Below are 15,287 nucleotides of genomic sequence, written 5' to 3'. Positions count from 1 at the left end.
AGAGCAGGCCAGGCCCTCCTCTCTTCCATGGCAAGAAAAATGTGAATTCACTCACTGTGAAGTTGCACTGAGGAATTCTGGTTTCCTTAAGTCTGTTCATTAACTGGCCACACAGAGAGGAGGCAATTGGCTAAACAGCTTTGTTTACATAGCTGTACCGTAGCCCTGCAGGAGACCCAGTTACAGAAGACTTTAATAAGCTGTAAACAAGGGACAAATGACAATTTCCTCCTTTTGTTTCCCCCTTTCGTTCTTTCTTTCTTTCTTTCTTTCTTTCTTTCTTTCTTTCGTTCTTTCTTTCTTTCTTTCTTTCTTTCTTTCTTTCTTTTTCTTTTTGTGGTAGAACTGGGACCCATTTATCCTAAAGGACCAATCTCTACTGTTTTTATTACCTGAAAGTTGATACTACATGCTCTGGCATTTACCCCATGGCCCCTGCTTGTTTCACCAAACACAGGGCTCACACAAGTATCCCAGTACGCCCTTTAACATACTGCCACCAGTTGATCTGTTTATCAACCTATACTTCCTATGAAAGACTGAGGTCCATTCAGTACTGAACTTTTAAACAGAAACAGGTTTATTGATTACAAGATGTTTTAGGACTAGTTTAAAGTTACACAAAGCTTCAGTATTTTACTTTAACCTCTTCTATCTTAATTAATACAGGTAACACTCTGACTATTTACTCTTAAACACACTCTCTCTGCCTCAAACCCCAAACTCTTTTCTCCCAACTCTGTCTCTGACTGAACTAACTAGACTCTGACTCACCCCTGCCTTCTAGTTTCTCTGGCTCCGCCTCTTGACAGCTCTCCTTGGTACATGCAAATACACTGCTGAATATTCATACCAGGGGTGATTGCTACACATTCCTTCCTTCCTTCCTATCTAAGAACAGTGTTTACATAAAGTTGACTACATCTTTAGTTCCCCCAGCCACTGTGCCATTTCCTCAACCACAACACACACTTTTGTACATTGGTTCAAGCAGTCAGACTGTATGAACCAGTGCAAATGGATCTGCTGTGGAAAAAGTAGAAGCCCCAGTGGTGGAGGAAAAAACTACAGATTTGTAGTGGAATACGGCCTCACATTTGCTTTTACGTCACGTGGTTAACAACCTCCCACCCCCCAAAAAAACACCAAATCAGACCATCCCACGGAAGCATTTCCTGCCCTTTTTTTGTCAATATAGTGGCAATTTTATTCTATTGAAACCATTTTTTATGTTGTGTTGAATGAGGTTTTCTCAATATATCTGGTGTACCTGCAGCATGAAAATTTATCTTGCAGCATGGATTATTGTCTTGTGAAAGGAATCATTTTATATTCTGGCAGCACAGGCATCTGCTCACAGTTCTGTGATTGGTGCTTTTAGATTGCATTTTGCAGTTCTTCTGTTTGTTCCTTAGTAATTTACCATTTAACTGAGATATATAAACTGCTGTGGGGCTTATACAGTTGAGGTAAGACATGGATTACACAGGACCTTGTTTCTAGTATAATAGTAGAAGAGCATTAACTACTATTTTCTTCTTATAGATTCTTACAAATAAGGTTTTTAAAACTGCTCTTCTTTTTTGGTGGTTGTTTAAGCTCATGTGGTAGAATTGGTGGCGATGTTGATATGAGATGAAAAGCATGATTTTTTTCTCCTTCCTTTTAGATCAAGAAAAGAAGATTTGAGCAAGAGAGAAGTAATGGCTTCTGATGCAAGTCATATGCTTGAAGCTGCTCTAGAGCAAATGGATGATATCATTGCAGGTATGATAATGATTTTATTTCAAAGCCCTCCTAATAATAGGTGTGCCCTCAGATCAATCTAATAAGTGTCATCTACCTTTTTCAAAGAAGGCTAGAATGGGGATTTTAAGCAGCCAACTAGTGGGAAGAGAAATTAAGGACTTTCTGAAATGAGCACATACACAAACACACACATACAAATACCCACAGAGACTTGTGTATTCTGATGGGAGTTGTGTAAAGAAAGTACTGTAATGATTGGTTTTCCAGAGGAAAGGAGAAGCATTGCTAGTTCAGTTACCAGTTTAGAAGAAGGCAAGCAAACTCTTCAACTACTAGAGGCATGAGGACACATGTCTGTAAATAAGAAATTAGTTGTCATACTGCATAGGTTTACTGTAGCCAGTCTTTAGGAGAATGACTGACTATCTCTGTTACTCCTTATATTGCTCTACTACATAATGCTAACTGAATGAATGGAAGCACAATTGAAAGCAGTCTGAAATTTAATAGTACAATCCAGTGTAGATCTTCTCTATGCTAAACCATATTTAGTGGGAATTACTCCCAGGGATTACATGTAGGCTGTAGAATTGCAGGTGAAACTGCAACACCTTGGAAATGTTGTTTGTAATTGGTAATGAATACTGTGAGGCCCATCATACTATCTCAGGATATAGTCTACATTTGAAATTCTGAGCTAATTCACTGTAAGATCAGTGTTGCACTCTCCCTGTGTGTTTTGTACACAGTTGGTTCTTTTTGGAAAGAATGTTACTAGATTGCATTATTTTTCTAATAGTATTTACAGCTGGAGTGCAGGTGGAGGAAGTCCTGCTGGGAGTCTGATCGAACATGACTTAGAGCCCATTATTGGGCCTATTTCGTGGCAATATGGCTAGCGAAACGGCAATATTTCTCCAGCTGTATTGCTTCCTCAGAATGTCGTCCAGCAGAGTTGTTTCAGGTGGTCCGGGATATTCTTCAACCAGGAAATCTGGTGGATGTCCCAGACTGCTCATCAGCTTGCTGTAATGAGTTTGCCATCCATTTTAAGGGAAAAATCACTCAGATTCACAGTAGGTTGGACTCCACCGTTACTGCAAAATCAGAGGATGTGTCCAGTGTGCCGTGCTTAGGTCAAATATTAATGGATGAGTTTCATTTGTTGAGACCTGAGGATGTGAACAGGATGCTTGGATCTGTCCATTCTACCACAACTCCGCTTGACCCTTGCCCATCCTGGCTAATTGGAAGATCTGCCATGGGGGTTCGCACCTGGGTCCAGGAGGCTGTGAACATCTCTTTGAGAGAGGGAGTGCTCCCTACCACCTTGAAAGAGGTGGTAGTTCGACCACTCCTTAAAAAGCCTAACCTGGACCCAAGGCTGGTGGTTAACTACCGACCAGTGGCGAAACTCCCTTATTTTGGCAAAGTGTTAGAGCGGGCAACTCCAGGCCCTCCTGGATGAAACAGATTTTCTGGAGCCATTTCAATCAGGTTTCAGGCTGGGTTTTGGTACGGAGACTGCCTTGGTCGCCCTGTACAATGATCATTGCCGGGGAAGAGACAGGGGGAGTGTGACCCTGTTGATACTCCTCAAACTCTCAGCGGCTTTCGACACCATCGACCATGGTGTCCTTCTGGATAGACTGGCTGGGTTGGGAGTTGGGGGCACCGCTTTACGGTGGTTCCGCTCCTTCCTGGCTGACCGTGTCCAGAGGGTGGTGCTGGGGAACAGTTGCTCTGCCCCACGGCAGTTATGTCATGGGGTTCCTCAGGGCTCAATACTGTCCCCCATGCTGTTCAACATCTACATGAAACCGCTGGGAGAGGTCATCAGGAGGTTTGGGTTGAGGAGTCAGCAATATGCCGACGACACTCAGTTCTACCTCTCTATTTTCCACCAATCCTGGTGAGGCGGTTTCTGTGCTGAACTCATGTCTGGACCTGATAATGGACTGGATGAGGGTTAATAAATTGAAACTCAATCCAGACAAGACGGAAGTGCTGTTAGTGGGTGCTTTGCCAGACAGGTTAGAGGAGGTAAGAGGGATCGCTTGTAGACAAAGTGCCTTTTCGGCAGCTGCCCCCAGACTATGGAATGCTCTCCCAACTGAGAGTCGTCTGGCACCAACGCTGATGACATTTCAGCGCCAAGTCAAAACCTTCCTGTTCCAGAAGGCTTCTAATTGAAATAATATCAACTGTGCGCCCTGATGGCAATTTTTAGAGTTTCTATTTTAATTGTATTTTAATTACAATTAAAAGGTGAAAGCCTTCGAGAATGCATTGTATTTTAATTGTTTTATCTTTTTATTGTACAGTGGTGCCCCGCATAACGAGCAATTCGTTTAACGACGAATCTGCATAGTGATTGAGTTTTTGTGATCTTTTTTGCGATTGCCTAATGATGTTTTAAATGGTAAAACATCGCTTTGTAATTATTGGTAAGTGTTTCGCTTACCGATCATCGCATAACGATGTTTTTTCTAACAGCTGATCGGCAGTTCCAAAATGGCTGCCGGGTAAAGAAAATGGCCGCCCGCAGTGTTTTCACACCCTTTCCTCACTTACCGGGCAGCGAAAATGGTGGCTGCATGGAGGATTTTCACTTAAAGGTAAGTTTTTTGCCCATAGGAACGCATTAAACGTGTTTTAATGCGTTCCTGTGGGCTTTTTTGCCCCACATAGCGACGAATCCGTATAGCCATGATTTTTTCCAAATGGATTATCATCGCTATGCGGGGTACCACTGTATTTTTATAGTATTTTAAATGGTTGTAAGCCACCCAGAGACCTTTGGGTAGAGTGGGCAGTAAATAAGTTAAATAAATAAATACATAATAAAATAATAATAAATAATATTTAGAGACATATAATTGAATGTAAAAGGGTGCAAAAGCAAGCAGTTCTAGTCATAAAATGAGATCAATATGTTTGTCCTTTCATATTTTTCTTTCAAGACAGTCAGCTCAAATTTATTTACTTTTTCTAGTCTCTTGCCCACACATTCTTTTTTTCTGCTCAGATTGGTTTCCAAAAGTTTTTGGACTTCATGTCCAAAGGGGTGAGTTAGGTGTTATTTCCATGTCAAATAGAGTTTGCTCAAGTTACGTTTTGGCCGATGACTCCAAAACCTTGCATCTGGCATCGGCAGCAGCCATACTGGCTGGACTATGCTGGCGGCTCAAATAAGAAAAGGTGGCTTTGCCAAGCCCTGCTGATGGCCTATTTGCCTCACTCTAATTCGGCTCTATGAAGCCTAAGGAAATAGAACTCTCTTTTTAAAAAGAGCATGCATGTAGGAGGATGGAAATGATTCCTGTGACAGAGGGCAACCATTGCTGCACATCTATCTGAACAGTCACCTCATGTGGGAAAAGGTGACCCACTCATTTGAAGTGGTCACATGGGGCACCGTAACTTAAGGCCATCTATGTGGTAAGTCTGGCCAAGTGTATAAAGTAAGTAACTAAAGTTGGACACATTATAAAAGAAGAATCTTCCTCCTTTAATTTTTTAAAAACAGATTTGGCATGTGTCCAGAGCTTTTTTGTTTTTAGTTGTGCACAATTTAAATATGATATTATGTTCGGAGCTTATGAGGTTAGACTGTCAGCCCAGATCACCCAGTGGAATTGCATTTGATGTGATCCAATGCGACAGATAAGTCAGTGTCTCTAGGCTCTTCTGCTTGGGTGCAGTTCTGCTTGGGTGCAGTTATACTGATAACTGCTGTGAGAATTAAAGGAAGCTGTGCCTTGCAGATGCAGAAGAGATTGGAGCAAGCATGACCAATCTCTTAGCTAGCATGTTTTACATGTACATTGGTCCTGTGAAGCCTCTACCTAAATTAAAGGAGGAACATGGTCTTTGTCTCTCTGAAATGTGCTCCTATCACAAGGGGAATTATATCAGAGCTATAGTAAGAAGTAATATAACCTATATGCATAGGCAGTTTTCTAAACATATTGATGATAAAATAATCTTCATAACTTGAATTTCATTTGTGTTACTTCATGTGTGTGTGTGTGTGTTTGTGTGTTGTGTACATTGTGAGACACACCCCAATGACAATTATAGTACTATCTACAAGCGTTACTCTGGCCTTTTGATTTTATTTTCCAACTCTTTGTCAAATGACACCTTGATACTTGAACTCATTTGCCAGCACCAAACCCAAATCCTAAAGGCTGAAATCCAAGTGGCATTTTATGAATAATGAGATGAACAGAGTGATCTCTTATACATGCCTCCATACGTGGAAAACATCTACCCTTTCCTGCATCTTACTTGAATAAAGATTATATGTTTAGTGAGCTCACACATCTTCAGAAGTCATTTCTGGTTCAGAAAACTACTTTAAATCTGATCATGTGGTGACAACTGAATTCTTTCTTGTGCTAGCAACTGAGTCGCAAATATGTTGTATTGTGCTTTATTTCTCTCTCAGTGGTTCTCAAGACAGCTTACAGAAATGTAGTCCAGCAGTTTGCTAGTCGTGTCTCATACAACATGTGAATTTGTGTTGCCAACTATTAAGACCACGGGAGGGGGAAACATGCAACTGAGAAATCTCACACACATATCCTTATCCATTCAACATAGCAATAGGATTACTTTACTTCTAGACCAGATACGTAAATATCCTCCTGCTTTCCTACAGTCATTGTCCTTCTAGCACTAAATGCAGAGCGATTTTAGTAGGAAGTTGCTAACACAGCCCCTGAACCCAAGTGCAGGAAGAAGGATCGATTTTGCAAGGTTTTTTTTTTTTACTTCCCCATTTAAACTGAAAGAAATCAAAACCCTTAAACATAGTGCAGCTTCTAACCTTAGCTGCACTTCCTATAACAAGCAATGAAGTCTTGAACACAACCATCATGCTTTCAAAGCCTTAATCCATGAGATGTATTCACAGGAATGCTTGCATCAGTGAGGTGCCATAACAACATGGCTAAGGAAGTAGGCCAGAAGTTAATGATACCTTAAAGTGGTTGAAAGATTGCCAGATATATTTCCTTTAAATGGAAGGACAAAATTGCACAACTATCTACAAAGCAAACACCTAGAGAAATGATCAAACAGTTGGCCTTAACACTTCTAACTCAGGGATTTTTCCTTATTGCCAAATCCAGGAGCATTTTGTAAGATTGCTTCAGATATGAATTGTGCTTAGAGATGGGATATTCATATTTGTATCCCTGGGGATACAAATATGAATATCAGCACCACAGATGTCTGGAAAGTCCAATCCCTCCCCTGTCCTGAACCAGTGGATCCAATTACTGGTTGCAGGGGGGGCATGGCCAGTGTCATTCTCATTGTGCCAATCACAGAAGTACCCTGGCCAATGCTTCCTTGCCTCTCCGTGCAGTCAACCACTCCAGTGAGGAGGTAGGATGATGAGGCTCCCCGCTTAGCTATTGAGTGTTCTGCCGCAGGCAGGCAGGGAAGCACCAGCTGGGCTATTTCTGCAATTGGAGTGAATGGAATGACACTGACCTCACGCGTCATGTGGGCAACCAGTAACTGGACCTGCTGGTTCGGGTGGGGGGAGGAATTGGACTTTCCAGGCACCTGTAGTGCTGAGATTCGTATTCATATCCCCAGGGATATGAATATGAATATCCCAACTCTAATTGTGCTTGCATCCAACAATCCTATTTGATCACAGCTCCCTTTCCTAAAAATTCAATAAATTAAGTTCTATATACTAATCAAACAAGTATGTCAGATGGACTGTGCCATAGTATGTTGATTAGCAACTAAGGTGACGTGGCAGCTGAACGATGAGGCTTTTCTGTGCTGAATCATATTCAGTGGTCATGGAGTAGTATTCTAACAGAAATGTTACCTGAAGGCTACTGTATTTAATGAAAATACAAAGAGACATTCAATCAAAAACATGGCCTATACCAGAGAGTCTGGAATATTTCATCAAGAAATTATGTTTACTAATGAAATGAAATGGAAAATCAAGGAACAAGAATTTTCATTCTGATCAAATAATTTATCAATGCACTTGCAGCACATCTGAAGGACAAGGTGTTTCCATTCTTTCAGAGTAGTTTTTGTGATCAAAAGTAATTACTGAGCTAGCCTGGCCCACTGCTCCCGTCCTAGTAGTAGTAGAAGACATGGATCTCTTTATCCTACTTGCTGCTACAGCAAGCAGGTCATTGTGCTTGTTTCCAGAACCAAAGCTAGAAGTGTTTTCTACGGCTTAGTAACATGACAATTTTTAAAAACACAACGAAGAAATATCCAAAATATTTCTGCTTGCCCCTGTCATCCTTGGCTAGGGAATGTCAGGAGAGTCTGGACTTGGAGAAGGATTTACATATGCAGACCGGTTGCCGTTAGAGAGTTTCAAAAGAAAATTCGTGCTTTCTTTGCCAACATCTGGATGCCATTTATTGTAACTGATGAAGAATCTCTAGGAATCCAAATTGGTGCTGTGTGTACAACTGTAATAGATAGATACTATTGTCAGGTACTTCCTGAGCAGGTGGCTTGTACTTCATCGTTTATTCAGCGTGAATGAACTCCAGCATCTGCTGCTTTATTTGTTTGTTTGTTTAAAATCTTTTTATTAAAATATTTTTACCCTGCCTTTTTCTTTAAAAAGGACCCAAGGCAGCTTACATCCTTGAAAGACAATAGTTAAAGCTGAAAACAATGAGTATACAAGGGTAGTTTGTATCAATAAGAGACAATAGTTAAAGTTAAGAACAGTGAATATAAATAGGCAGCTTACATAATTAAAAGAAAATATTACAGCTTGCTGATGTATTATCATGTACAAGTGTAGATGGGAAAAATGTTTTGAAGCATGTATGTTGATGAGAGGAGGTGAAAGGCATGCACACATATTTTATACCTTGCCACAGCAGATCTACTAGTTCCACCCAGGTCGTGAAAATAGTCAAAGAGTTGTAAAGTGGTGGCACAGTGAAATGCCACCCCCCAATTATTGTGTTTACAGACAAGAGACTCGTTCCTAATTTCAGAACTGTAATGGATCTAGAAGATTATGGCAGTGACATGTAACATATTAATGCTAATAGAGCTACAGAATAAGCTCTCTGCATTAACATTGTGCTGATAATGAAGAGAGAGAAATTACATATTTCAGTGTTTGAAATACTAATTTTAAAAGGAAATGGGGACTCATTTAACCCTGTAGAGACGGAGATATCATAGGTGACTATTATTTTTTGTCCATTCTCACTAACAATTAAGGTTTGGAGAAAATTCATTTTGGATCAAGTTGGACAGTGCAGCTTTTAATTTGATAGTCTGGTTTATTAAAAATAATGTTGCAATTATGGTTAAGAGCAACCTTATTTCTAATGGTCTTACTGGTCCAGTAATTGCCTATCAACCCAAGATGCTTCATAGAGTTAGTAGTGATGATTAAATGGTGTTATCTTCTTACCAAAATCTTATAAATGAAGGGTGAGAAACAAAAATCATATTGTCACTGGACACCTGGAACGGCTCTAAGAAGGCATTCCCTTGGTATTTTCTCTATGCCATTTCTGTTTTCTGAGTATGGCCCATCATTTTACTCTTCCGAGTTGTATTCTTTCATGTTAGAGTAATGATTAGCACACCTGGTATTGGCTGATTCTCTGTATTGCCAAGGAGGATCACATACTGAGACATGCTGGCTGTTATAGAACCACAGTATTTTACAACTGGAGGATACCTCAGAAGCCATCAGGACCAATCTCCTACTGCAGCAGGAAATCCACAGCTATAGCATCTCTGACAGGTGGCTGTCTAGCATCTGTTTCAAACATCCAGTGAAAGTGAGTTTGTCACCTATCCCAACAGCAACATGAAGAAAACAGCTCGATGATATTTGAACCTGTATTTTTCTAAGGAGAACAAGCTTGGAAACAGTCACATTAATGTTAAATCATGAAGAAGATGTGGTTGGTTCAACTCAATATTTTAAGTTCCATTCAGTTAATTAACGAGTTCATTGTGCAAAATTCTATTAGTTACATCTTGGAGCATAATCCAAATGGTGGAACATTTGGAGGCGAATTGCTGTAGGTTATGAAATGAGCATAGTTATTATGTGTTGCATACCAAGTCATGTTATTCACAACAACAACATAATGCTTACTGTGACTCATAACTTGTTGCGATTCACTGCCAAAAATCATGCTGGTTTAAAACAGCCTTAGGGTTATGGCCATTAAATATCTTGGAAAACTTCAAATGTTCTGACTTGAAAATACTTAGGATCATGAATTAATTTTTAAAGTGTTTTTAGAGTCATCCAGATAGAGTGGCACTTACTCCAATACAAAACAATGAAAAGTCTAGTGCACCTTAACCATCAGCAAATTTTGTTTGACCTAGTCTGTCAAGGAATGTTGCTGTATCTCTTTCCCTGTGCTATGCCAGATAAAATCTAATAGACTTTAAAGTGCCCCAAATCACTGTTAGTTGTTTTATTTTGTTTTCAGCACTATCACTGCAACCCACCTAAAATTTAGTATGAGGAGTCTGCTTATTAAGCATCTTGCTGCATGGATACAGACTCTCAAAGCAATTTGAAATCTTTTACCATTCATTAACCTTTTCAGTGTGTACAATATGTGACATTTTCTGGCCATGAAATGTTTGCCAGCGATGATATATTTAGAAGCGTACATTTCTAGTAAGTACATTTTGGAAATGCAGATCTCTCATGGGCTAGGAAGGATGAGAGAAAATGAAATACAGCGTGGTTACTTCTTCGTTAGACCATTACATTGGCTTCTGCTAATTTATAGAACTTTGATTTGTATGTCCTACTGGATGGATGAATGCAAGTATGAAAGTGGGTTAAGAGCTAAATGAGATAAATCAGATTTGTCTTGTCTGTATTTTCATGTTCTTGCTCAGATGGTTAAGTGGGAAATGGTATGATTTAAGTCCCTGCTTGCATTCCTGCCTCACTTCCCTCTTTCTCTACACAGACCCTCTCATCATGAATTCATCTGCAGGCAATGTCATTTTTTTTCTTCCTCCCTCCCCCTTCCAGCTAGAAAGTGAGGGGGCTAATATGGCAAGTGCAGCAATATGGGTTAAAAATAACACAGCACAAAAGAATGGCATGCATCTGTGACTGGAAGGGAGGATGTAAAAGAGACTGTGCTATCTCCATAGTATCCTCAAATCTTAAGAGCTTTCCTTCCTACCCACCCAAGCTGTCTTGGAAGATTTGTAGAAGAGCTGTACCCTGCAAACGTTAGCTTATGCTTAAGACTTAGCTATAGTAAGTAACAAATTACTACTAGTCAATGACACATATATAGCATAAAGAGCTGTTAAACTGAAGGTGCAACCACATTGACAAAAATGTGAGAAATGCTATGGGATGGGATCAGGCTGGTTTTTTTTTTTCCATTTTTCCACTGTTCACAGAAAAAGAAAGACAATGTGAATCAGCCCAGAGTTTTTCTTAGACAACCCATAGTTTTGCCGCTGCCACTGGGGCTCCTACTTTTTTAAACATTGGATCCATTTGCATCAGTTAAAGTAAACAGACCTTGGGAAACCCGAATTCTCCATTTTGAGTTCATAGCAAATGAATTTATATTTCTCTTGCCATGTAATCACACAAATTTGCCAGTATATCAGAAGCATGTATCCAGTTGTCTGATAGGACTAGGCAGCACATAGCTCCTTATTTGTGTTCCTACTTGTGCGGAGGTTTGTAGAAATAAGAAGAAACAATCCTCCTTCTATACCAATTGATTAATTGTATGCCATCAAGATAATTCTGACTTGTAGTGACCCTACTCAGAATTTCTTAGGTAAAAAATACCTAGGAGAATACTATTCCCTTCTTCTGGGGACATTCTGAGGCAGTGTAGCTCACCCAAAGTCACACAGGTTGGCTTTTCTCCTACAAGGCACACCGGGGAACCGAACTCCCAGCTGGTGCTCCTACTCCGTGAGCTATCCAGCCAGCCTCTCTTGTACATATCTAGTGGAACAGAAGAGTGTAGAAGAGTCACAAATGAGAGAAATGCTTGTCAAAGCTCTCTGCATGTGCCAGAGAAACTTGTGAGGAGGAGATGGTGGATAAGAGATTGGCTTGCAAGATGTGTTTCACAGATGACTGGATACTTGGTTAAATAGAAACATAATTGAAAGTACACATTATTTTCAGTACCAATTAATCACAAACCAGCCAGAGATGGTTACTACCCTGCATGTGGACTTACCATAGGCAACATTGTGGGGGAAAAGGTATCGCAAGACAGACTGCTAAACTAGATATTGGTTTAATCTAGCAGGGCTCTCTTTTTAAAATTTTTCAACAGTTATTGGGGATTTTCCCCCCTGCAAACACTGTTTAAATGAGTGAAACCTGGATAGTAGTCCTCGTTCATGTGTGCCCAAAAAGGTCACGACAGGACCTGAAATGCACGCAATTATTCACTTTGCTTTTTGCCCTTTATTTCCTGTGTACAGTATTTGGGGAAAGTGCTTTCTGTGGTATGTGCTCAAAAAGACAGTGACATCTAATGGCTGGTAGAGGCAATTGCAGAGAACAGATTTTAAAACTCCCCCCATCTGCCCTGTTTGAATTACCTGATTTGAACATATCTGAACTGAAATTACTGTCCTATTGGCTGTTGATGGCCAGCCTAATGAATCTAAATTTAATATTGGATAGTATTACTGCTTAGGTATTATGACATAATTACTGCCAGTTACAAAAAAATCAAAATTATTTTGGAAATGAGGGGAGGAAGACATTTGCTGTTGAAACACTTAGTAGTATAATGCTTTTTGTTGTCTTATTTTGGGGTTCCTTTTTTAGCACTGGTTAAAGTGAAGTTATAAATTGGGCTTCAGTTTTTCTTTAACAAAACTGGTTAAATCAAATACATCTTGGACTTGTGTGACTACTATAGAATGTGAAATTTTTATGTCATATTTAAGGGACCGTGAAACAAGTGCTCGGGACTTTCTTAGGGAGGGAAGTTATGCCATTCTTGGGACTTTTCTGTAGCTTTGCTTGTATTTCTTTCAGGTACCAAAGCAGCAGCGGAATATACGAACGGTGTCTATGAGATAGTGTCCCCAGCTCCGTCAATGTATTTTGGCACACTCCAAATCCTGCACCTCTTAGAAGATTTGAAGTTGGCACTAGAAATGGTGAAGGATCCTCAGGAGAGAGAAGCTTTGCGAAATCAGATACCAGGGACAACAGCAGCCTGCATACGGGACTGGTTGGAAGAAAACTTGGTAAGCAGAAGAAAGGAACATTCGTTGGATATGAAGAGTGTCTCCTTTGGTTTTCTGTATGGTATTGCTCTGATATATATATAAAATGGAATATAAAAAAATGTCAAGTATCCTGATAATCAGGATGAAGAGGGGAAAACACAAAAGGGCTACTTCTGTTTCAGGGTGAAAGACTTGTTTTTAAATCAAAGATTAGCCTATGGAAAGGTTGTAGTGCCGTACAATTCCCAGATTCAGCCTCACGTAGTTCTGTTTAGCTAGCAGAGCTATGAGCAATCCCTCCACCAGATGGAGATCCTATAGATTTTATAGTTTACCTCTGTGGTGTTCCACGCTCAGATTTATCACAGGTTCTGGTTTCAGAAGGAAAGAGGAATCTCTGCGTATATGTCAATACTTACGTGCCAGTTTTCAATTTATTTAGTAAGTTATTCTTTTATATGCTGTTCTGTATTACCATAGACATGGACATAAAATCAGAAGCATCCAAAAGCCTGATGAAGCAGTCCCACCTTAAAGTCTCTCCTGAATCCTGGCAGAGTGCCAGAGCATAGGGGTAACAAAACAGAGAAATCTTTTCCTGGCATATCCAAGTTGGATGGCTTTAACAATTCGAACTATCAAAAGGATCCATCTATTCAAGAGGAGAAGGAGCGCTGACACATTCCCTGCGGTTTCCCTCCAGGTCGTTTACTGCTAATATCAGAGCCCCATTTGAGGGAGGACAGCATTCACCCTATGTATGAGTTCAGAAAAGAGTTATTTTGGAGGAATGAGGACAGAAGGAGGATCACCCCTGGCCCTTCATGGTCACTCTCAGCATGCAAAGAGCAACAATCTGAAGAAGGGAATGTCCTCTGCATGTCGAACCTTTCAGTGTGATTGGGAACCCCGATTTTACACGCTCCCTAATCACTAGGAAATCTTCCCTTTGTAGTAGACTATCACCTCTTCTGTTGCTCTCCTTCCATGGGAAGCACAGGCTACCCCTCTTTTCCTCCTTGCAAGTTTAAATAAACTGTTTATAGAGAAAATTCTGGGAAAATAAGTCTTGGATATGCAATTTCTGTGTCCCATTTGCTCCTGAAGTCAAAATCATCCATCCAGTACCCAATTCCTGTGTGACTGAAGGAGATCTGGTTTGGTTGTAAACATGCATGTGCTGCTTGCTATCTAGGAATGTGACTCTTGTAAGTCCTCCCTCTTGTTGCAAAACAGAAAAGAAACCCATCTTCCTCCTCATAGAGAGATAGATCTGTGTAATTTCCCTCCCTAAGAAATATTTTTAGACATTTTTGTGGTTATTATTTTTCCTCAAAAAAGCACCACTCTTCTCAGAATTATTTCCATTTCTGTGCAGAATTGCTTCTTTCCCGTATAACATTCCCTGCAAAAAACATTGAGCTGCAAAGAATTTGGCAGTTTCTTGTACAGAAGAACAGGTAAAACTGGGGAAAAAAAGAGAGAGAAAGAAGGAAGCTTTATATTCATTGGAAACTAATAAATCTTGCTAGCACAAGGGAAAACGTTGATGAGAAGCCTCGGTGTGATGAGACCTGGAAAAGTGCTGGGAAAGAGAGTTGAATGTTCCTCACATCCCTGATAATCATGCTTAGTTGGTTGAATCAGTGCTGGATATTACGAAGGTTGTCTGAAAGTGCTGTTTTATAAATTTGGCCCTTTGTTATTTGGGAAAGAGTTCCTAGAATGCAAGACAGACTTTGTTGTCTCACGAGCTAATAAGTAGCAACGCTTTGGAACACTTTCAGTCTCGTTTGCAAAGTGACCTGGCTTCAAATTGCATGCCTCAAGGTATTATATCACAGTTAGGAATTTAACACTGGGAGTTGGAAACCAGTGCAGATTTCAGGACATTTGAAGCATTGTCTCCCTCTTCAGATTGGCTATTAAGAGTCAAGGATTCGCCATTTGAAGTTGGACAGTTTGTCTTAACAAAACAGCCTCTACGTATGGAAAGTGCATCTTGTGGCAGGAGACTAAGAATTTGCCATAAGGTACATGTCTGTGTCTAGTAATTCGGGCATTATGTTTTTTAATATTATTTACATTGCTGCTAGCTCTTAATCATAAATCTTAAGGTCTTAGAGTCCGACTTTTGTTCCAAGCTTCCTCTGTCACAATCCTAATATTTTTTGGACTTTTTGAGGTTGGATACTGGCATTCCTTCTGACATCTAATGTCATGGTTCTGTAATATTGCAAATAAATGAATGTGTTCTCAGCTAGTACTTTCCTGTACAGGAAATTGGCAAA

General features: G+C 40.1%; 1 protein-coding gene across 9 annotated transcripts in view; it reads left to right on the top strand.

The window, feature by feature from the left end:
* PPFIBP2 (PPFIB scaffold protein 2) overlaps positions 1–15,287 on the top strand; it is a 143,292-nt gene that overhangs the window by 33,507 nt on the left and 94,498 nt on the right. For 8 of the 9 annotated variants that reach the window (XM_072985799.2, XM_078383981.1, XM_078383978.1 and 5 more), the window contains exons 2-3: positions 1,670–1,767; positions 12,800–13,014. In XM_072985799.2, the coding sequence (XP_072841900.2) occupies positions 1,704–1,767; positions 12,800–13,014 (279 nt within the window). In that variant the 5' untranslated portion in view covers positions 1,670–1,703. Of the gene's footprint in view, positions 1–1,669; positions 1,768–12,799; positions 13,015–14,531; positions 15,030–15,287 lie in introns of those variants that run through there. The other variant, XM_078383984.1, reaches the window with a different exon arrangement.

Source organism: Pogona vitticeps, chromosome 1 (genome assembly GCF_051106095.1).
Source record: "Pogona vitticeps strain Pit_001003342236 chromosome 1, PviZW2.1, whole genome shotgun sequence".
Lineage (NCBI taxonomy): Eukaryota > Metazoa > Chordata > Lepidosauria > Squamata > Agamidae > Pogona > Pogona vitticeps.
The sequence above is the reverse complement of the archived record's forward strand: the minus strand, read 5'-3'. Positions and strand labels throughout refer to the sequence as shown.